Source organism: Etheostoma cragini, chromosome 9 (assembly GCF_013103735.1).
Source record: "Etheostoma cragini isolate CJK2018 chromosome 9, CSU_Ecrag_1.0, whole genome shotgun sequence".
Lineage (NCBI taxonomy): Eukaryota > Metazoa > Chordata > Actinopteri > Perciformes > Percidae > Etheostoma > Etheostoma cragini.
Genome location: NC_048415.1, coordinates 27,145,528 through 27,169,353, shown reverse-complemented (window position 1 = coordinate 27,169,353; position 23,826 = coordinate 27,145,528). Strand labels below are relative to the sequence as shown.

At 40.6% G+C, this 23,826-nt stretch overlaps 1 protein-coding gene across 29 annotated transcripts in view; it reads right to left on the bottom strand.

The window, feature by feature from the left end:
* The window catches only part of ptprfa (protein tyrosine phosphatase receptor type Fa), a 362,404-nt gene that overhangs the window by 148,494 nt on the left and 190,084 nt on the right, over nt 1-23,826 (bottom strand). For 12 of the 29 annotated variants that reach the window (XM_034882227.1, XM_034882230.1, XM_034882238.1 and 9 more), the window contains exons 5-8: nt 22,044-22,232; nt 15,580-15,597; nt 11,064-11,174; nt 3,463-3,474 (exon numbers count right to left, since the gene is read on the bottom strand). In XM_034882227.1, the coding sequence (XP_034738118.1) occupies nt 3,463-3,474; nt 11,064-11,174; nt 15,580-15,597; nt 22,044-22,232 (330 nt within the window). The remainder of the gene's footprint in view (nt 1-3,462; nt 3,475-11,063; nt 11,175-15,579; nt 15,598-22,043; nt 22,233-23,826) is intronic. The other 17 variants (XM_034882234.1, XM_034882237.1, XM_034882250.1 and 14 more) reach the window with 3 other exon arrangements.

The window sequence follows — 23,826 nt, the reverse complement described above, 5'->3', positions numbered from 1 at the left end:
ATCCTGTACATAAATTATATACACGATCCCTAATGCTCATGCTGCATCTCTCCATTCTCTAACCGCAGATGTTTTTTTTTCTTCTGTAGAACAAAAGACAACCAACAGGCTGCACCACAAGTCGGCAAATCCACATGCCAAACAAACACTAGACCAGCTATAGCAGCAGTTTTCTCCAATAGTGTTTCAATCCCTCTCAATTTCTGTGCTCCTCAACGTACTCCTTTTAATGATCCAGCAGTATGAGTCTTAGAAAAAGCTGTAAACATGTTTTGCTCAATGTGAGAGTGTAGTTTTCTAGGAGACGCAGATAAGAGGAGAGCATGGCAAAAGCAGTTAGAGCTCCGAGGCTGCCGCTCAGCATAATGATGGTCAGATAGCAGATGAGAGCTGGGACGAGCCGTGCCTTTGAATGAGCCAAGAACATAAAAACATAATCAGCATGCTGGAGAGGACATCGTGGGGTCGACACAGTCACAACATTTTGTAAAATGAGCACAAACTTTCAACTCATATTTTATTTTATGGACATACATTATGTAAAGATTGTGTTCCTTCACCAGGAAAGGTTTGAGGTGTATGACAAGAGAACCTACTGGACACATCCTTGTGATCTCTTAGACACTTATACGCAGGCCCAGGTCTAGGCATAGGCATTCTAGGCACCTACCTAGGGCCACTAAGGGACCCAGTAAGAGGGAAAAGTAAAACATGATATTATTATATACATATTTAGAGTTTTGAAAATAATTTTAAAATGCTAATTTCTAACATTTCATCTTCAGTTCACTTCTATTTATATAGCGCCAAATCACGACAAAAGTTATCTCATTGCACTTTTCATAAAAGAGCAGGTCTAGACCGTGCTCTGTGATGTTATTTACAGAAACTCAACAATATAAACATCAAACAAACATCTTAAATATTACTGTATTATTTTAATAAAAATATCTACAATAAAGAACACAAAATGTATATAAGCGAGCCAAAGCGGTTAAACTACCACTTATCTGCGATGCGTTCGAGTGCAGCAAAGATAAAAAGATCAAGAAGACAGAAACAAGGGGCAAAAAAACTAACTTTACACAACTTTTTTCTCGGGTCCTTCAAATAATCCTACATAAGATGCATTAAAATACCAAAATAAATATATCTGCAATATGATCATGTGGTAGTTTAAAAAGTTATTCCCCAAATAACATAGTATCCATTTGGATGGGGCCCAAAAAATGCAGCATGTCCAGTGTAACCTTTTCATTTAATACAGCTCTGCTTGTAAGTTAAAGCGTAACTCTCGCCAAAATGCAACCTATAGAGTGTTTTTGTGAAGGTAGCTGAGTTAGCCCTATGTTCAAAAGCATAATAAGGATGGAAACACCAATTTTGTGATTTATCGTTTTTTGGTTGATTGGCCTTTTGCATGGGAGAGCTAGGGGCACTATTATAATCGCATCAAAATCTCTACTTTTAAAACACTAACAAGGCTTGACACAAAATGAGACTTTTTTCCAAGTATCACCAGGGGCTCTACACATGAAGTCGATGGACGGTGAAGAGTGTAAACAACAACCGCTAAAGTCATTCAAAACACAATGTTCTCAATGCTCGAGTTCATGTGTAGAGGGTTAAGAAGAAATCTTGGTTTGGGTTAAAATTGTTTTTTTTTTTTTTTTACATACATGGGTTTTTGACAGAACATGAAACTTTGGTCAACGTTTCAATAGCGGTTTCTACACGTGAACTCAGCATTGAGAAGCACAGCTCTAGCCATGCTTTACAAACACAATCTAGTAGTAGAATAGCGATGCTACAAATAAAAAGTATTTAGGGGTGTCACAGTATGCATACCACAATCAACATCCACAAGTGTCTTGTGTTTCCTTTTATTTGAAAACACTAAATTTTTTGTGGGTTGGGGTTTTGGATTATTTTTCCTTTTGGCCCTCCTTGTGTTTGTGTCAGTTTTCTCCCCGGTCTGGTGGTGTTGGTCTGGTCTTGGGTTCCCCACAGTGTCGGTATGTTCTGTTTCCTGTTTTATTTTGAATTCTGTTTTTTGTCTCGTCTCGTTTCTAGATTACTTCCTGTGTCTTCCCGCTCTTGGGATGACCTGATGTTTTCCATCTGCCCTCTCGTCACCTGCCTCTCGTTACGTCGTTACACTGTGTATATGTTGTCTTTGCTTCCCTTGTCTCTTGTCAGATCCTTATGTTGCGTCCATGTGGTTGTGTCTACGTCCCCATCTTGTGCCTGTCTCGGTCCAGACATTCACTGTGAGTCCACCCCCGTGCATTTTCCCTTTTTTTATATTTCTTTTTCCCCGGGGCCTGTTTTGGACTTTTTGTCACTTTGGACTTTTCAGTTTTTGTGTCCTCGGAGTTGGCCTGTTCCCGTGCTTCCTGCGATTTCAGTTGAATCTCTTATTTTTGTGGACTGTTTTTGTTAATAAAGTTTTTGAAGCTCTCTCCTGCTTGCTGTCGCTCTGCTTTTGGGTCCTCCTTCTTTGTGTCTCATAACACAATCAGTCATTTATCTAGTTTTAAACAGGCACGTTACCTAATGGTCAAGCTCTATAAAAGACAGCTGTGATATAAAGCGCAATGGCTTACCTCGCGTTTTGGGATGACTTGAAAAACAATAATAAAAGATAATAAATAAAATATATTAATAAAAGATAGGGGTGGGAATCACCAGACGCCTCCCACAATATCATCACGATACAATATTATTGCTATTTTAAACATACTGTATTGCAATATTCTGCGATATATTGCAATGTTATGTTTCCAACTATGAAATGAACCCAAAAGTGAAATGAAAATGAAACTTTGTTAACATTAGTTTTATCTAAAAAAGACCAGACAAACTGACCAACACACATATAATAAAATACTTAGATTAATACTTGGCGCCTGTGTATCGATGAAGTATTGCCACTGAAAATTGTGCGATAGTATGCTAATCCCTAATAAAAGACATTGGAAATCTAATAGTTGTTGATTTTGTTTTACATTGCAGTGAGGATATCAGGAATATCAAAATAAAGGGGAATTACACCGGAACCTAGGAAACATGAAGTTACTTCTCTCACCTTGCAATATTTGGGGTTTGGTCACTCTTTAGTTGAAATAAAATCCCTACAATTCAATCTCAGTGTCACATCCTCAATGTAAACCTTTCCTGGTGGGGAAATGCAATTTCCTGTGCAAAAGCAAATTATTGGCATTCAAGACATGCGCATTTCACAAACATTCAGACAAACAAGCTGCATGGAGCAATATGTAATGTGGTGCGAGGCAGCATATACTGTAGCAGGGGAGGGAGGAGGGAGGAAGGGTGGGGGGGGGGATGGGGTCCTGAGAGAGAGGCCGGGACGGGCCTGAGGCGCCCAGCGAGATGCTGGCGCAGCACGGCTCCAGTCTGCCAGGCCTTGGCTTTAGGAGGGTAAAGAGTGAAAGAACCAACCTTCCCGTTGATCTGAGTGGTGAGATTTGGGTAGTATTTTTTTTGTTTGGGATGGCGGAGTGCAGTGATGATGGAGGGAATTAAGATAAAGTGAAAAAGAAAGAAAAAAGAAACAACAAGAGGGGCAAAATAAGGAGTAGGAGGAAGAAGACAAGGAGAAACAGAGAGAGTAAAACAGGCAAATATCTGCTTATCCATTAATGAGTGAGATAATCACAGTAGACACAGTAGCAGTGAGGTGACAAGCGCACACACACACACACACACACACACACACACACACACACACACACACACAAAGCAAAAGGCCATGAAGGAAACACTCATAAATAAGCACACAAACACACAGCAAGATTATAAGTGCCCAACTCTGACAACACATTTGGACACATAGGAGCAGACACGGACATACATTTACACACTGCCCTCCCTGTCCTTTACTTTGCTGCAGTGTTTCGAGTCCTTCAGAGCCTTGGAATAAAGTCAGCATTAAGGAGCCTGACGCTTGCTGACAACCAGACTTCATTAAGCACACAAGGCAGACAGTGTGTTACTGCGCACATTTATTCTGCCCATTGACTCTGAGCGCACTCAGCCGCCGAGCCTTAAAATCAATGAGGACATAAAGAATGTCCCTGATAGGATTAGTCAAACACTCACCTTGAAAATGTAGACTTCTTTTGCCATGTGCCCAGTCCTGACTGATATTTCTATGGAGGAACTCTCAGTGAGCTAATTAAATGAGCACTGCCCTTTGGTCCACTTACCCACTTCCTAACAAGAACACAGACAATGAAGCATTCGATGTGTGATCTGTCAGTGAGCGTGGTCAACAATCTGATTTCATGAAGCTATTTAAACCCTTTTTTAAGATTATTTTTTGGGCATTTCTGCCTTTAATCAAAGCTCAGACATGAGAGGGGAGAGAGAGGGGGAAGATGTGCAGGAAACCCCAGCAGGTGGGTCATTTGGGCCTGCGCTCTACCAGCTGTGCCACCTGGGCGACTCTGATGTCTATCCAGAAGAGCTGGTTTAACCCTCATGTTGTCCTCGGGTTAAAGTGACCCGTTTTCTTAAATAAGTATTTTTTTTTACCTACCCAAAATACCATGATTTATTCCACAACGCTCTTTCGCAAGTACAAATCTCTACTTTCATCAATTTTGGGGGTCTTATTCAATTTTGCAGCATTTGGAAAAACAAATTGAAGTGGTTTCCAAAAAGTATTGAGTAAAAGTTGACGTATTCCAGTCTGTGATTATCCATCAACATACTTTCCTTTAATGCTAGTCAAAATGATTCCTAATTTCTGCTTTTCTTACTCAAAAAATAGGTATAATTTCCTATAAATGAGGTTTATTGACCATAAACTCCAAATATAACTGTAAAACTAAAATTAGTTAGTTAATAAGTTAGCAAAAGTTAGTGTTACGTAGTGACAAAAACATAAAAAAAAAGCATCAAAAGTGTTGAAAAAGGGACAAAAACGTAAGAAAAAGTTAAAAACATCGATGAAAATCGTCGACAAAAATGTTAACTTTCAATTTTGATGGGAAGACAACACAAGGGTTAATGATTGAAAATGTCTGAGTTTCTCTACACAATTCAACATTAAGCCAGATTGTTATGTTTTGAGTATAGTGATTTACTAGTGAGTACATTTTTTCAGTTGATTAAGTAACTCTGTGACTGTGCCATCATGAAACTACCCAGCCCTCCGGCAGGCGACATCATTCTCTCTAGCCTTTAAAGCCTCCTCTCAGCCGAGCAAAGAGCAGATACTTGCTGCGTGACTAAGCCTCATATCCACATTGCATCTGCTAAGGCTAAACTAAAACAATAGACAGCTAGTGCTCAGCTTGAACACGCAAACATTTGTTAGCAAACAGCAAATCGAAGAGCTTGGGAGGTTATCTTGCTACATCTGCAGCAACGGAGCCAGAAGATCTCAAAGCTTTGTAGGGTTGGAGGAAGTCATACCCACCAAACTAGAGCCATTGCTGCTGACCCTAACATCCACAAATGATGGATTATGGTACACAACAAAGTGTACGCTTATTATCTTAGTATTTATCATTTTTTCATGCTTGACCTCAGGGCTGGAGCACTTGATTCCGGACTGGGACTCGAGACATTTTTTTGTTTTTGTATTTTCTCTGACATGTCTTGGACTTAATTGGTATTTGGATTCGCACTTGTCTCGGACCATTGGACACGTCAAATGTTGTTGTTGGCAATGGAGCCTTTTATACATTGTCGTATTTCTTTAGAAATGTACATTGATAAATAAAAACTTTGACCCTTGTGTTGTCTTCTGTTTGACCATGTATCATGCTTTCAAGTCAAAACTGAAAATCAACACTTTTTATGGCGTCTTTTTCCTCTTTATTTTCAATGTTTTGAAGGCTTTCTAGCTTATTTTTACTACCGTGTATAAATACCATCACCAACTTATATAGTTTTACACTTCCTTTTGGAATTCATGGTCAATAAAATTCCTTTCTAGGAAATTGTACCTAATTCTTCAGTTAAAAAAAGCAGGATTTTTTTAGAGTAATAAGTAAGTAAAACAGTAAAAAAAAAAACATACAACAACAATATGTTTAAAACAAAACAAAAAATTCAACAAAACACCCAAAATTGTAAATGAAAGTAGAGATCCGATCTTTTGTTGTACTTGCGAAGCGCGTTTTATGGAATCATCCATGTTATTTTTGATCAAAATTAGAACATCAGAAATTGTAATTTAGAAAACGGGTCAGATTTGACCTAAAGACCACAGGGGTTAAACACTTCAATTGTAATGTCATTTGCTGTCAAAGTGGCGCCAAAATGAATGGAAGTCAATGGAATGCTACCGGCGGGTGAGTGCTTAGTAGCATTAAGATGGCGCCACACGAGGTACACTTTCTGGAGGTTGGCTTACCCCTTTGGATACAACTACGTCCTGTTGCCATCACCTACGTGAGCTGCGTCTCCTAACAGTTGCAATTGATTGGTTTATAGATGAGCTTCCCCGTCCTCTCGAATCCTCTCGCTATTGGTGTTTTTTCCATTATATGGTACTCGACTTGCCTCAAATCTACTTTTTTGTTCCTCCATTATGAAAGTACTAATACTAGCTAGCAGGTACTTTTTTATGTATCCAATCCAAACAAGCTGAGGTGATACCAAAAGGTGAATTGAAAACTTGCAGGCTATTGATTGGTTGGAGAGAATCGTCACCATTCACTGCGTCATCATTGCTAGCGACAGCTAAACTATTTTTTTGCTGTTTCCAACTAAATTTGTCTTCTGGATGTGGCAACAGCAGCGTTGCTATGACGACCGGCCACCGCATGAGGTAGTTTTAAATCCACAATGGAAAATGGAGGACGGCGCACCGCTGTCTGCAGAGCAGGTACTAGCAGTGGGTAAGCGCCATATGTCAGAGTTTTTCCAGCTGACAGCTGCTCTCCCCGTGCTGCCGCGGCTCTTTTTGTGTTGTGTTGTTGAGAAGCAAGACACGAGAACTTTACTTGCGGGGGTTTGAGGAGCTGCAGACTGAAACCTACACTGTACATTAACTACCAATTGACAATTACTGATTTATTCCCAGCTCTGACAGCCGACAGCTGTCTGCTCTGAGCTGACACATTCACTCTCTCACATACACACTAAGCACTGAGCTGTTCCTTATAATGGTTTTATTAACAGGACAATAGTCTGCCAGAGCTTTGAAAAGTCCAAACCATCCAAAAAATGCTTTCACGCCTGAAAACGAACCAGACCCAGGTTCAGTTTGATCGGGACCAAGGCGACCTCTTTTGGTTGACCAAATTTCAGCTGTTTGGTCCGGACAGAGATGGGAAGTAACAAAGTACATATATTTAGTTACTGTACTTAACCCTTGTGTTGTCTTCCAGTTAACCATGAACTTTTCCTTCCAGGTCAAAATTGAAAATTAAAATTTTTTGTACTTTTTCCATGCTTTTGGTGCTTTTTTTCTTTGAATTTATGGTCAACAAACCTAATTTATTTCAAATTATACATTCGTTTTTAGTTATAAAAGGCAGAAACTATGAATTATTTTGAGTAATAGTAATAGGATGTTGAGTAGTTCACAGATGGGTACATGTCAAAGTTTAGTCCGGATACTGTTTAGAAACCATAAAAAAAAAAAAAAATTCAAATTAAATAAAACACCCAAAAAACTCAATGAAAGTAATCATTACTATTACCTGAAGAATGTTGTATGGAATTATCCATGTAATTTTTTGGCAATTTGGTTGAAAGAAATCCATATTTCTGATATTAAACACTTTGAAACGGGTCAATTTGACCTGAGGACAACACAAGGGTTAAATAGATTTTTCAGATATTTTTACTTCATTTTTGTGGTGACTTTTTACATTTACTCCTTAGATTTTAACATGAATATCAGTACATTCTACTACTTAGAGAATAGTAGTACAACACCTCACAACGCAAGCGGGCGTGCACGCCACACACAGAAAAAAGTGAGAGAAAAACAAAAGAGACTAGCTGTCCGGAGGATAATCAGTTGAGATTGTGTGTGTGAGTCCTTGGGAACTGTAAGTTGTAAAACTTATGATAGTTAATTATAGTTGTAGCTTCTCAGCTTGCACTTGTCATTCGCAAGGATACTTTTAGTTTATGCTTTAAGTAAATTTTCCTACTAGAGTACTGGAAGAGAATACTTCTGCCATCTCTGGATCTGGACCATGGTCTGGAGGAGGTTCCACACCTGTTATTTTGGTTGGATCAAACTGAAAAGTCCGGTCCAAATGAGATAGGTGTAAAAGGGCCCTTAATGGCTAAGTGGACCAAGATTAATTTCTATATATGAATCTCTCTATATGAACAACAACAGCCACACACACATCCTCTCACAGACAACAAAGCAAACTCAAAATACTTTCTCACATGTCAAACAAAGCAAAGCATATTAAACAATGACAAAAAAAGCTGCCATCATGTTTAGAAGGATAAGCATCGGAGAGATGAACAGAAACATATACAGTCTGTGTATATGACTGACACATGAGTGGAGGAGGGATTGTGGACTGCGGCATCAAATACAGAGAAGGAGAAGGCCTGAAAAGCTAAACAGATGAAGAGAAATAGAGATAACATAAAGAAGACACATACACACACACACACGTTGGTAACATATGGTGTGTTCCAGTGTTTGCTCAGAACTGTGAGATGAAAATGGAGACAAAAGCTACCAGCACACCTGGAAAGGTTAAAGGTTAAAGCAACACAGACAGAAACCCCGAAAAGAGGGACATATCAACATATTCACTTCCTAATCTGACTCTGTTGGCTACGGCTCTGTTTGGTTAACCGGGGAATGCTTCTTGCGACATAAAATGAAGTATTTACAATTTTTTAAATTTATTTATTGTGCAACTGCCATAACTTTCTTGAACACATCAGCTGTGTGCTGAAGCCGCAGACAAATTCATGTTATGTTTTAGAGAGATTGTTGAAAAGTGTTTTTTTTGAGTTCTCGAAGGCAATGTTACAGTATTTTGGGACTGATGCATGTACATCTGCACACACACACACACACACACACACACACACACACACACACACACACACACACACACACACGCACCATGGTGGTGGTTGGCACTTCTGCCTCACAGCAAGAAGGTTCTGGGTTTTAATCGAGGTTGTTCCGGGGCTTACTGTGTGGAGTTTGCATGTTCTCCCCATGTTTGTTGGGGTTTCCTCCGGGTGCTCTGGTTTCCTCCCGCCGTAAAGACATGCATGCTAGGAACTGGGACTACAGTTGAAAATTAGCCAATTGGCTAACACTAGCACATTTACAGAAATGTTGATTACTATGCATTGTCCTTTTCACATCCTGAGTTAAGTGCAGATTTGAGTCGGGATGCGGATGTAAATGGTTTTCCATACTGAAATTTTTGAAATCCATTAAATTATAAACTATCCTCATTACAAACAATAACAGAAGATGGGACTAATTTAAAAAACAATGTAGCTATCTGGCTATGATTGTTTGATTGCTAACGCTCAAAGATGCCATTCAAGTGCTAGCCTTTGTTGTGTTCGATTGCTAGCTTGTAGCTAAGCTAGCAGTCATTTCAAAAATGTTTTAGCTGACACTATCTATGACAGTTAGATTGCTAACGTTAGCTCAAAACGCCTTTCAACTGACAGCCTTTGATGTGTTTGATGCTAACTTGTATCTAAGCTAGCAGTTGTTTCAAAAACGTTTTAGCTAACGCTATCTATGACAGTTTGATTGCTAATGTTAGCTCCAAACGGCATTCAACTGACAGCCTATGTCGTGTTTGATGCAAACGTGTTAACTTTGTTAAGTAGGTCCATTTTTACTGTCTTGACATTACATATCTCTCGTTAGCATCTTGTATGCTACTTGTCACAACGTGACGCATGTGGAACTCACCGCTTCACTCCTGAAAAAGTGACGCGTGCACGACTCAAATCTGCACTCTCCTCACATTGGGCAGTGACAGTCCTAATCAAATAAATAAATATACTACAACACACACATGCTTGATTGTTGTTTGGTCCAGTGTACTTAAAACAGAGTTGGATTGAAGTTGTGTACTGTGTACCTTTGAATAAGCTATCTTTCTATCATAAATAGTATGTTTTCCAGTATTTGTGTGGGAAATGTTTTCTAAGCTATTTTGGCAGGCAATGATTCCATTGTTCTCAATCTGTTCTAATTGCTCAGTTGCATTACTCTCTTAAACATATTTCATCTATTCTTTCAAACAAACAAAAGCAACTTCAAATTGGTTTAAATACATTATTACAGAAGTGTAACATGACACTAAATATTAGGTAGTAACTGTATTTAACATGCAGAAGCTTTGATTCATTTTTTAGAGGCAAACTGAATCAAAGAGCATTGTCAATAAAAATGCTTTGAAAATTGCCTTTGAGAACATGATATTGTCTGCGGCTAATTGAGTTCTTAGTTGACAAGGAGTACTCATGAAAAGCCCCAAGGCTTGCTTTCACCCCAGCTGGCAGCACACCCAGTCGACCGGAGCCCACTTTCTAGGGGAGGGGGGGGATTTCCTACACACTGACTCCAAACACGGGACGCACAACAGCGATTGGTGTCGGCTTCTCTTTGTGGCAAGACTCAACACGTAAAAATCCAACTCCTTAAAACAAAGACAGAACCGCAGCCAACCTCTCTTTCACCCCTGATGAGTCAAGCCCCCCCCCCCCCCCCCCCCCCCCACACACACACACACACACACACACGCCGCGCCAACACTGTGAGGTTAGATAGGTCAAACAAACTAACAGTGCATTTGTTTGGAGACAAAGACAAGACAGAAATAAGGGGATAGAGAGAAAGAGAGAGAGCAGGAAATGACAGTGTGAGTGCAGAGAGCAGACGGGCATCAACAGGTTTGACTTTCACTGCGGTTGAATCCGACGAGCCAGCTTTCCTATTAGCAGTCAGGAGGCAGAGCATTGGTGCATCGGTGCAGAACACGTGGAGGACCTTAACGTTGGAGGCAGCGACCTGAATGGCAGAGGTGGGGGATGTGGGGGTGGGGGGTCAAGAGGGATCTTACCTCGGACATAAAGGTTCGCCGGAGCAGAGTAGCGAGTCCCGGCGCTGTTGACTGCCACACACTCGTATTTTCCCTGGTCCGACTCCTCGCTGTTCTCAATCTGAAGCGCTCCTGGGGAGGGAGGTCAAAGTTCAGGTCTGCACCACAAACGTTCAACCAATACACACACACACACATGCACACACAGACACACACAAATGGTGATGGCTAGTGACTTGTCCTTCACTTTCAATATAGTTTTCTGAATATACCTTCCTCCTGTTCATTACATACCTTATAGGTATAAACAATTAGAAGAAAATCATTCAGGATTCACAGTTCTTCTTTTTCTTGATTATTTGGAGGCCTATGCTCTATCCACTAATTTATGGCAATGACCAAATATTACCAGGTTTGTTTTTGAGATGATCCAGGAGGATCCTGTCCAACTCCTCATTAGTTGCTGTAATGTCATGCTAACTCACACTGTCAATGAAAGTGGCATGAGAGCAACAAGGCTGCATCCGTATAAGGCTGGTTATATTCTTATACTCCAGGGGTGTCACACTCAACTTCACTGGGCCTCACTGGAAAAACAATCCCATCAAGGGACATGTATAGTTCATTGACATGCATACATTGGAAAATAAAATAAAATATCTTTGGCTCTATTACTGTGTATCGCTTTTGTTGACATTTTTGTTTTGTTTTTGTCACATTTAAAAAAATGTGTCACTCTTTTTGTTGCCTTTTGGTCAACATAAAGCTCTACAAAAGTTCCTTAGCCATCATAGAGTTAAGCAATCAAGCTAAACTAGATTACATTTTGTACAAAACCCTGTTTCCCGGCATGACTGTGAAGACTGTCTGCTTCTGTGGGAATTTAAAAATGGTTTCTCGTCTTCAGTTTGGGGAACAACAAGGCGGGCCACAGTGTATTGTGAACCTAAATTGATGTGTGGGATTTTCTGTAGATAAGCAAAGGGAGTTTGACAAATGTTTTATGATCTATATACTGGGTGAGATATTCCTTCATTAATCCTAACGTAATCGCACCCACTGTTGCCTATGATCTTTCCCTAAAGTTCACTAGCCCACCAAATGTGAATACATCTACAACTGAAAATAGTCTCCCAGAGCCTCTAACATGGCTTTAGAATATTAGTCTAGTTGGACATTATTTAGCTTTGTTGGATGGATAAAATGTTATATTTTTGGAAGCAATGAGCTTGGGGCTGAGGGCCTCAGAGCGGGCAGGGTAATTAGAAAGTATTTAAATGCACAATGTTGGTTTGGGGGCTTTTCATGGATGCTGACTGGATGAAAATAACACCAGCTTCATCCTTTAATGCATGATGGGAAACGACCGATCTAAGGGCTCAATGGCTCAGATGTTTTAAAGGTCCCATGACATGGTGATTTTTGAAAGCTTTATATAGGCTTTAATGGTCCCTAATACTTTATCTGAAGTCTCTTTTATAGAGACCTTAGTGGTCCTCTAATACTGTATCTGAAGTCTCTTTATATAGACCTTAGTGGTCCCCTAATACTGTATCTGAAGTCTCTTTTTATATAGACCTTATTGGTCCACTAATGCCATATCTGAAGTCTCTTACCCAAAATTCAGCCTTGGTGCAGAATTACAGCCACCAGAGCCAGTTGCACAATGAGCTTTCCCTAGGACGTACCATTTCTGAGTCTGTAGCTTTAAATGCTATTGAAGAGGAGGGAGGGGTGAGGTGCAAGGTGGAGGCTGGGGGTGAGGGTGGGGGCGAGGCCTTGACCAACTGCCACTTTGCTCGTTTAAAAGCCATGATGTCTCTCTCATGGATGGGCAAAGCAGAGAAAGGGGAGGTAACCTTGCCCTTTATGACCTCATAAGAGCAAGATTCCAGATTGGCCCCACTGAGCTTTCATTTTCTCAAAGGCAGAGTAGGTTGCCCAGGACTCGGTTTACACCTATTGTCAAAATGTTCATGCCATGAGACCTTTACATCGAGAACGGGTGAATAAAGATTGTGATTTTTAACGGTTTATCACGCAGGCCTAACCCTAGCCCTGACGTCCACTGATCCCTGCTCTAAAAGCAGAATACTTCTGAATTTCTTTATGCTAAAGATCTCTTTGAGATCTTTCATATTGTGGAAATATCAGATCAAACTTACCTGGATATAACAACGTTCATTTCATCAACAAAGTTGTTCATAGTTGTAGTTCATAGCATTCATACAAACATTTAATATTCACTTGTCAATAGAGATGTTAGGTATGAGATAGCAAACATGTACAGTATGTGTTTTTAGCAAGGCTGTGAATGTGACATATATCATGCAGTTTTGCAGTGGACAATAAATGTGAAATGTTTGAATAATGTACATATTTCAGAATACAATCCTGAAATGCAACATGGAATGGGTTTGTGACATAACGTTGAGAACTAGTTTAAGGACAAATAAAACAATCAGCGGTTGAAATAATGCGTGTATAGGCACATCCCCGGTGGATCTGGTGCAGACAGCTAGCCCAGAGATGAAGGAGGAACAACGTTCATCTTGGATGCACGTCCGTAAAACACACACACACACACACACACACACACACACACAGTATATTGGCAAGCCTTTCTCCTTAACATCACAAAACATCAAGTAAAAATGTTAATGGAAGCCGTGTATTTTAACCTTCTCCAATTGAGAGTCAGTCCTGGAGACCAATCCTCACACTGTTGTGAAGTCACTAGTGTGAAGTCTTATGTGCAGCAGAAGATGACTATCTTCCTCTATTTACCGGTTTCCAATTTTGTGATGATTGTCTATCTATTTCAGCTATTAGCACCTCCTACATGGTAGCTGCCTTTTTGTAGAAAATGCATCATTCTCTCCTGAGAATTGCAAACGGATGCTGAGCGACGTCTGCTATGACCTCCTCTCTAGCATGAAAAAGGTTAATGCGTGGTGAAAGAAGAGGTGTAACTTCTTACAGAAGAAGACTATGAAGCCCTAGTCTTTATCGACAACGTTTAATTTCTAAGGATTATTCAGGTGCCATGGAAAATTACACCGGATGTCCACCACCTTCCTCTTCCTTTGTGTTGGCGTTCTCACCTCCGATGGATTTCTGAGGACTATGGTTAACTGCTCCTCAGATCTCTGCAGGGTAAATCCAGACCGCTAGCTAGATCTGTCCAGTCTGAGTTTTCTGTTGCACTACTAAAACTACTTTTGAACAAACACTTGTTCCACTAGGGCTGTGCAATGTGGAGAAAATCAAATATCACGATATTTTTTTTTTTACCAAATACCTCGATACCGCAACAATATTGTAGTGTTGACTATTGGTGCAATATTGACACAATGAGATTGTTGATTAATAATCATCAGTAATGTGGATTTAAGATCAAGTTTGGACTAAGTTTGTAAAGGCAAATAATAGAACAGTTACAACAGTCTGGTAAGTGTAACTTTAACTGTAATTTAGGCTTTAAAACCAGGAAAAGACACCACTTATGCCAAATAACAATATTCAAAATCTAAGACGATATCTAGTCTCTTATCTCAATATCAATATAATATCAATATAATGCCCAACCCTATGGTCCACCCAAACAAGTTCCTTCCCAAGGCTGTTTTGCAGATGCACCGCCTCAGACAATGCCAATAAACCAGAGCACGTTTTCCTCACATCCCAGAATGTTGTGAGGACAACTAGACCTGCCGTCCGAGCTCTGTGGAGGAAAGTCTGACAATGCGAGACTAATGACCTCTAAACAACATGTCAGAAGCTGACGACACGGCCTCTGACCTTCAGACGTAGCTCACTTGATAACGTAGCAGAGGTCCAACCCTTACACCTTCATGACAAGCACTTTGCAGACTACTAATTATTCAAGAGGTACATTTTCAAATATGCTAACCTCCATGACATGGTTAACTGGCATGATCCAGGCATTGGTTCCCCTAGTTCATTGTGAGCCTAGAGGCCCACTGGGCTTGAGTTTCCCCCCCACCACGCCTCAGCCACTGGGAATTATTGATGCATTTTTAAAACGTTTTTTTACCTGTAGTCACAGTGTGGTGGTGGTTTTTGTAATTTAAAGTTAGGTTTAGCACTGACTTAATGTGGAGCCCCATGAAGTCTGCTACAAGACTGATCCCATTGGCCTTTACATTAAGTAACTGGATATTTAAAGTTTCCAAACAAGTAGTCCACCCTACTGTAACTGGTTTAAAAAAAAAATACATTCACATTTTTTCTCTGGTGGTTGGGCCCACTGCAGCCCACTGTAAATCAGTAGGAAGTGGTCAAAGTTATTTCATTAGATGACAATGTCACCAGAAAGTGTGACCTTTTTCAACTGTGTTGTTTTCATCCCTCCCAAGACCATACACGCTTTGGAGAATGTGGTGACGGCAGAGTACGTGGACGGCGGAGAGCTGGAAATGGAACATACTGAGGTGAACGGAGGAGGAGGATAAAGGAGATGGAGGAGAGGAGGAGAGGGGGATGGGAAGATGTTTTCTGTACCCAGCATTCTTACCTCTGATTGGTGTACCACCTGGTGAGGTAATTTGAATGCAAATAAGATTAGAGATAACCATTAGCATAGAGAGAAGAGAATAAGAAAGTGAAACAGAGAAAGACAAGAGTGGTGGGAGAGCAAAGAGAAGAAAAACAGCAGAGATAAGAGTGACTGCTGTTCTCACCCTGTGAGAACAACAAAACATCCATTAAAAGCTATTATTAAATGTGCCATAAGTGTTAGCCAAGAGTGAGAAATTCACTTACTGATAATTTCATTAAAAACCATTAACATAAATGACAACTGTGCAAAATTCTTTCTTCTGTACAATTGTGTTATTTAAGCACAAACTTGTTTCATAGTTCATACCCCAGCTACAACTGCCAGTCTGTCATTTGTGCATGTGGTTATTTACTTCAACATGCTGCTTATTTGCCTCATACAGGTGGCTATTTGCTCCACAGAGCTGGCATCCTGTTGTGATCATAAAGTGTATTATTCCCCACAGCTTATTTATTTCCCCTTAACAGCACCTGGCTATGAGGCACTTGACCCCTCATTTACCAACAACAGGCGTTTTTCTGTTAGATTTTCGTCTCTTGCATCCTGACATACCAAGGCAGATAATAATGCGTTCCATTTACCTCAGAAGCCATAACTGGGAACAACGTCACACCCAAGTTGACTGTGTTCCATTCACGAGTCAGATTTCTCATTGAGGGATTAGCTCTAGCCAGATTAGCCATTGTTAGCAATACCAGTTGATAACAAACCATTATGCTGTTTTTTGTGCATAAAAACACTATGGCAACATGTCCACAGATAGAGGACGGACAGCCAGGTCGTTGATGCACGGAGCAACAGTGTTGGATTTTTTTCTTAGGGGGACTCTGTGGTTGTCCAAGTTCCGAGCTCAGAAATCCGAGGTCTGGGGGGTTGTTTCCGACTTTGACCTAGAAAATCTGACTTTCAAGTACAAATGGAGCGCACTGGAAGAACACAAGCTGCCCACTCTCCCTCTGATGCAATTCAAAGAAACCTGCACTTGTCCTGGAATACACTGGGAAGTTACTGCCTCAAAAGTATTAATATTTCTAATAATCAAGCTCCAAAATGAGCATAATACAGAGGTATTTTTATAACAGATGTTACATAATACGGGACATCTAATCTGCCAGCATTTGTCCCTGTGAAATATTTAGGACTGAACCATTTTTGAGCAAAATAATTAATCGCAACCAATATTGCAGAAAAGATTCAACCCTAATGCTAGCTGCTCTCCATGGCAATCATTGTCAAGACTTATGGGTATTGTAGTATTTATGTATTTTCTTTCTCAGAAACCGAGTTGAAGCAATTAACACCGTGAGGTGAGTGATTGGCTAGATTATTTATTGAAACACTTTGGTGTTTTTGACCAAAAAGTCAAAGAAACCTGCACTGGGATGTTGCTGCCTTAAAGGTTATATTTCTTGAAAATGAGCAACCTACAGATCTATTGTTATAGATACAGTTGTTATTTTATTTGGGACATCTAATCATCCCACAGCATTTCTTCCCTGTGCACTAGTTAGGTCACACTATTTTAATCACTGTTATTTTCTATAAGCATACACTTTTAATTAAATCATGACTTTACAGAGCGTAAGCACATACTTGTTTTTTTCCTATGTGTAATCAGGTGAAATACTGCCGTTTCTTATTTTTGGAGTCCTCCCAGATTTCAAACGTGCCAGTAAAGAGTAACAGTGGTGGTATGTAACTAAGTACATTTCATTAAGTACTGTAGTTAACTACAAATGCTGAGGTACTTGGACTTTACTTCAGATTTTTCTTTACCTGCCACTTTTTACTTCTATTTTGCTACATTTCAGAGAGAAACATTGTACTTTTCACTCCACTACATTCATCTGACAGCTTTAGTTACTTCACAAAATAATATTTCTGCACATAAAACACAAGTAGTTTATAAAATATGTTATTTAATAAAGAAAACTAGCCAATAATATAACAGCCTACGAGTCCAGCTGAGATGATTAGACCATTAAACACAACCATTTGGATCCTTTACACGTTCTAAAATGTGAGCATTCTTATGCATTGTGTACTTTTAACTAATAGAGGTACATTTTCCAGATGATACTTACATAGATTTACTTAAGTAACACTTTCAATGAAGGACTTTTACTTTTAACAAGTATTTCTTTTACAATGTGGTATTAGTACTTTTACTAAAAGTAAAGGATCTTTATACTTTTTCCACCACTGAAGTTAAGTTGTAATCTAATTTCTAAGTACTGTAAAACGGGCTTCTTTACTATAGAAGAGTGTACCCGTTGAGCTGGACATTCACCTGTGTGTGACAGTTTAACATCAACCAGCCGCCCAACGACTGTCCAACCCAGACGCCCCCTGTCTGAAAAAGATTTGAAGTTAGTGGACCTATTTGGGTTTCCATGAAACTCTCCTGGCTGAATCATCAAGTACAGCACGTCTGTTTTTTTAAATTATTAAAAGCCTAAAGTACAAGCTAAAGTGAGACAATTAATGTTGCCCGAGGTCCTTTTTTTGTTCGACCATCTCACAGAATTAACTTTAGATATCAACCGCTGAGTCAATCTGCTGGCAGCGATTATCATTATAGTTGGGAAAAGCTTTCACCTCCAGCCGCTTGTTAACAAAGGGTTATTTACCTGTTATGTAATTCAAATCACAGCTCTTATGAATTGACAATCACACAACATTATACTTTTAAAGTCGTGAATCTTTCTGCCCTAATACTATTCATTCTTGTACCACAGTAGCAGCATTTCTTCCTTTAATCTTGCACTTCCCTGGTGTAGGTAATCTGTAGTAGCTGGCACCATTTGGGCATATCAGGTCATATGCAACAAATGGCAGAGAGAGAGGGATGGTTACTATGCAGATGACAGTGATCTGGATAATAAACCAAGCCGCTCTTCGGTCGACAAGAACACAAAGAAGCGTCAGATACGTGTTGGGAGACAGCAGATGGGGGGGAGGGGGGGCCCTGGAAGCTGTGTGGCCCCTTGGGGTTTGATGGGGGGGGGGGACATCAGCAGCTTTCAGAGGGCCGGGCTAGGCAATGCGGACACCTGCCATGACTCCTCACAGCTGGAAGAATCCCACGGCATTTCAGCATGAAAGCAGGGTGTCATGACAGGTTTTGGGTTTCATTGTGAAAAATAATAGGACTTTATTATATTTTCACAATGTCTGGATTGGGAGGATTTGTTTCTGTTGTAGAGTTGATCAAAAAAGAATAATATACTGAATTGGCAGTCCTCAACAACTTTGCACATGAGTATCAAACTGATGGTGTGAAATCTACCAGTTAAATCCAGCTTTTTGTCCATTTTGTCCTTTCCAAGCAGAACAATATCCCAACACATGGCTGTAGCTTGAAGGTAGAGCAGGTTGTCCCCAATGTCCCCCAGCATTGGCACTTCCTCCCGTCCACATGTTGAAGTGTCCTTGGACGAGACACTGAACCCTGAGTTGCTACCGATGATTGGCCTGCAGTACATTGCATTTTAATGGTAACCTGCTGCCATCAGTGTGTGTGTGTGTTTGTGTGTGTGTTAAAAGGTGTGTGAATGGGCGAATGTCAGGCATATATTGTAGCCCTCTGATAAAATATAACTGTAGCCCATTTACCATGGCAACGTGATTGGCTGTTAAAGGGGAGCTCCATTGATTGGTGATGTCAGTGATTAGTGATGCCATTACATTTTCAATAGGAAGCCTGTGTTACAACCTGGGGCAAATATTTGCAGGAATTAAATCATTTGCATTATGGGATCCAGTATTTTTTGGAGTTTGCCTATTGGTGCCGTTGATACACAAAGTCTATGGGTTGGCTCATTTCACTGTTGTGTGGAATAATCAACCATTAAAGCCAGTGGTTTGGACTAAGTTTCCAGTTAGTGCTAATATTCGGGTAAGACCTATTTGTGGCCATGGACGTTGGATCTACATTCCACTCCAAGCACTCCTACAATTAACCACTATGCCCTCTCTATTCTGGTGTTGTCCTGATTGAAATCTGTAATGTCTATCATGTCTTTACACCTCCAAGATGAATCTTTCGTCGTCCATGGTGTTGTAGAGGAGACGTATAGACTACAATATTGGGGGGTGTATTTTGACATATTGACTAGATGTCCTCTCTGTTTCTGTTGCTGCCCGGATGTCTAAAACCGTCCGCAGCTTGTGTGAAAACAGACCTGGCTCAAACCTTTTTGGGGGTTTGCCAACAGGGGGTAACAGCACCTCCGGAGCACAGCGCAGACGCACCCAGTGGAAAATTGGGCTTAGAGCAACTGCACAGGCAGTGGATAATTCTTGGATGACTGCAGCTTGTGCACATTTATAGGATGCCCAAGCAAAAGAACATTATAACAGGGGTCAGTCTGTGTGATAGACAACTGTAGGTGACACTATAACAATTCCGGGCATTTCCACCACTGTGCCTAGTGTCATGAAAACGCACTGGAAAGCCATAACACTCCAGAACAACCTAAACGAACGACCTAAATAGTAACATCGGACGCTTTTTCAGCTCTGGTTTCTCATTTACATTTGCCATAGTGACAAAACTCAGTTTGAGCCATACATCCAGGAGACAACCAAACTAACATGGTTTAGCTAAGAGACAGAAACTACCCCACTTTCAATGCATTCTCTATGGAACTCACACTTCAGAGTTCATGTTTCTTACTTTCTGAGACTCAGGCCTAATTAGAGTGCACAATTTTACTGGATTTATTTGGTTTTTGGGCATATCAAAAAGAGGAAATTCCTGTGCTGAGGTTAACGTCCTGTATCCAAGGATTCAGAACAAATACATGTAAGCCTAACCCATTCTGTTTACAATTTAACCATTCTTTTATTATTCAGTCTCTCGCAAGTGTCTCCAATTTTCAGAATTTGCAACGCTACATCACTGGAGTACTCTTTAAATAGCCAATGTTTGCAAAAGAAACATTCCGCTGGGGCCATCTTTGTCAAGCTTTGTCCATACATTGGCCACTGGAGTGTTCTGCTTTCTAACCTCAACAAAGAAATATAAAAATCTGACTGGGGGTGTTGTTGCTGTGTTTGAGAATATGGCGGCTGAATCAGAACCTTGATCTATCACTCCAGCATTGTTTACCACAGAAGAGCTTTGTCCTGTTGCACTCATCTTCTTCTTTTCCAACCTCTTCGGACTAGCAGATCCCGAGGCAAGCAGTCCCAGTGCTCCATGGTCCAGCATCCGGAGAGTCGACATTGGTCTGGGTCACAAAACTCTTCAATGGACAAACTTTGGTTGTAATTACTGGCAGACAGTTGAGCTTTGGAGTTTCAGAGGAAGCCTTACAGAAGCCAGAGGACATTTTCGCTCCTTTTTATTCCAAAGGAGAGCAAAGGTCTCAAATTGAAAAATGAAGCTAATAGTGTTTCTCAATGTATCAAATTCATTTAATTGGTCTAACTTATTCATGAGCAAATCTAATCACTCCTCTATATAATGAAATCTATTGAAACAAATAAATGGAATAATTGTGGAGTGCTGACTTGGCACAGGGCTATATATTTCACTTGCCTTTGTGTGGCACAGGATAACTCTGATTTTCATATTAAAAGAAAGCCAGCCTTCTGGTTCTGGCTGCTGTGGGACTGCATGTGACGACAGGGCCCTATGATACAAATTGAAACAAATTGCCATGCTATTTGGTTAATAATACATGGCATGTTTGGCCTTAACTCAGGCCCTGACTACGACTTAGGGAAAAAGTGGACTTCAAAGCCAATGATATCCCGAAGCTTTTCTCTCAGCCTTTCCTTTCTGCCTGGGTTGAGGCAGAGAGCCGCAAGGGCTGGCAAGAAAGTCCGGCCCTTTACAGCCGTTATGATGTTTTGTAGGTGCTTGCAACTTTTGGCAAGAAGCAAACATTTCTATTTTGTCACCGAAAAAAAGAGAGAAAAGGGCAGCTGAAAGGGTGTATAATGCTTGGTTATTCAGCCTGAAGTCATCCAGCTCTGCTGTGAGCTGCCCGGGCTGGTTTTTGTGGAGAAAGATGCCCTATCTGCTCTTCTGGATCCTGGCCACGTCCTCACAGAGCTGCCTCACATGGCTGCCTCGGCTTTCAAATTCATCACTGTCTGTGGAGTGTTAAGCACTGTTGGCACGGCACTGTTCCCACACAGGTGCTGCTGAGGCAATTAATGCAATCTATGACATCCCACTCAAAGTCTGAACCACTTATTTCCAGAAGCTTATTGTGTTTGACTTTCTGAAAATAGGCTTTCATATAGGCCATGATGTTTTTTAAATGTTCTTTGCATTGTTTGCTTGTATCCTGCAAGGTCTCAAAGGTTAGTTACCACACCCACCAAACACCTGATAGGACAGCTAACTGCACTGATTTCCTAAAAAAAGAGACTTGTGTGAGATCATCTTGAGATGAAGGCTTTACCTGATCGCAGCTGTTTTATGCGCCCGTTACTGCTGCCGATGTCAACAGGCAGGAAGTCTTTGAACCAGTAGATCTCCGGGTCAGGGTTGCCGCTGGCTGCGCACAGCATCGTAGCAGTGCGCGTTCTCTCCACAACCTTCAGCTGGGGCCCCATGTCTATGGTGGGGAAACCATGAGGGATCTGGTCCTCTGTGACAAAGACAGACACAAATAAACATTGGCACTCTGATACATGACAAGTGGAAGATGTCAGTTAAGACTTGAGTCAATCACTGAATGTTCTTTTCAGCCTAGACCAGGAGTGTCAACCTCAATTTCTCCAAGGGCCACACTAGAAAATGAGAATTGAGAATCACATCAAGGGCCAGACATATAGTATATTGACATGTTGACATGTTTTTTTTATTTTGACAGTCAAATATCTTCAACTGCATTATTACAAGTCTTATGAAGTCTTCTAACTTACAGTGTGGTTGACGTAAAGTCAGAAAAAAAGTTCCTTAGCCATCATAGAAAAAGTGTCCAAAAAGTGCCAGAAACAATTTAAAAAGGGGCGCCTGTATAGCTAAGCTGGTAGAGGTGGTAGGTGGCTATGTGTAGAGGTTTACTGTTCAATGCAGCAGGCCTGGGTTTGATTCTGACCTGTAGCCCTCTGCTTCATGTCATCTCCGCTTTCATGTATTCAGCTGTCCTGTCAAATAAAAGCCTAAAAATGCCCTAAAAAATAATCTTTAAAAAAACAGTTGGCAAAGATGTGGAACCAAAATGCCAAAAGTGACACCAAATTCAAAAAAGCGACAAAATCTCTGTGGGACGAAATTTATAGTGAACCTAAATTGATATGCGGGACGGATCAGAATCTGTCAGGTCCCGGATTTGGCCTACGGGCCTTGAGTTTGACACATGGCCTAGACCCTGTGGTGTGAGATTTCCCCTGCTCATCCCACATACTTAAGCATACAAGGTTCCCCCCATAAAATTCAAATTCTGGGCCACTGCATGACTAATCCTTCTAAGGAATTTCTCGTCATGGATCGGTGTGAACGAGAGCGAAAGCGATGCAATTTCACCCCGAGTTGAATGCATTCTGAAAGCGAAAGGCCCTCGCTGTGCACACATAATCTTAAACACTTAGTGCGGTCAAATGTCAGTCCTGGCAAATTATGGATGAAACATGAATAAAATCATGGACTGAAAATCCCATTCCACACCTCTGGCCATGTTGCTGAGGACGGACACAGCAACAGCCAAAGCTTCACACACCTTGTCTCATAATCATCAGATTCAGATCTTTTCAGCAGCATAAAGAATCCTGTGAATTTTGTCTGTGGGGACAGTACAAACACCACTTAGGTATGAATACGTAGGTAATCCCTGATTTGCACTCTACTGCCATCAGCAGATTGACATTTTGGACTAGTACTGAAATATGTCCACAACTGTTGGATCATTGCCATGGAATTTGGTACAGACATTGTACAGTCCATTGATGGTCAACATCCACTATCTTCTTTTACATTCTGAAGGTGTGCCTTTGAACACTGAACTGATTCTGGCTTTTTTAAAGGGGTTGGGGGGGTTAAATATTGTAATCTAGAACAGAATGTCCATTCTTTTCCCTGCACTAAATGAAAGACACATTGCTTCCTACTTTAGTGCTGAACATTGTTGGGTAATGAATATTTCTATCGGAAGACAATTAGTGGTGTAATAACTTGATAACATCAGTTATTTTGTATTTGTTTCTCATTTTCAATATGTGAGTTATTAATAAGATGCAACA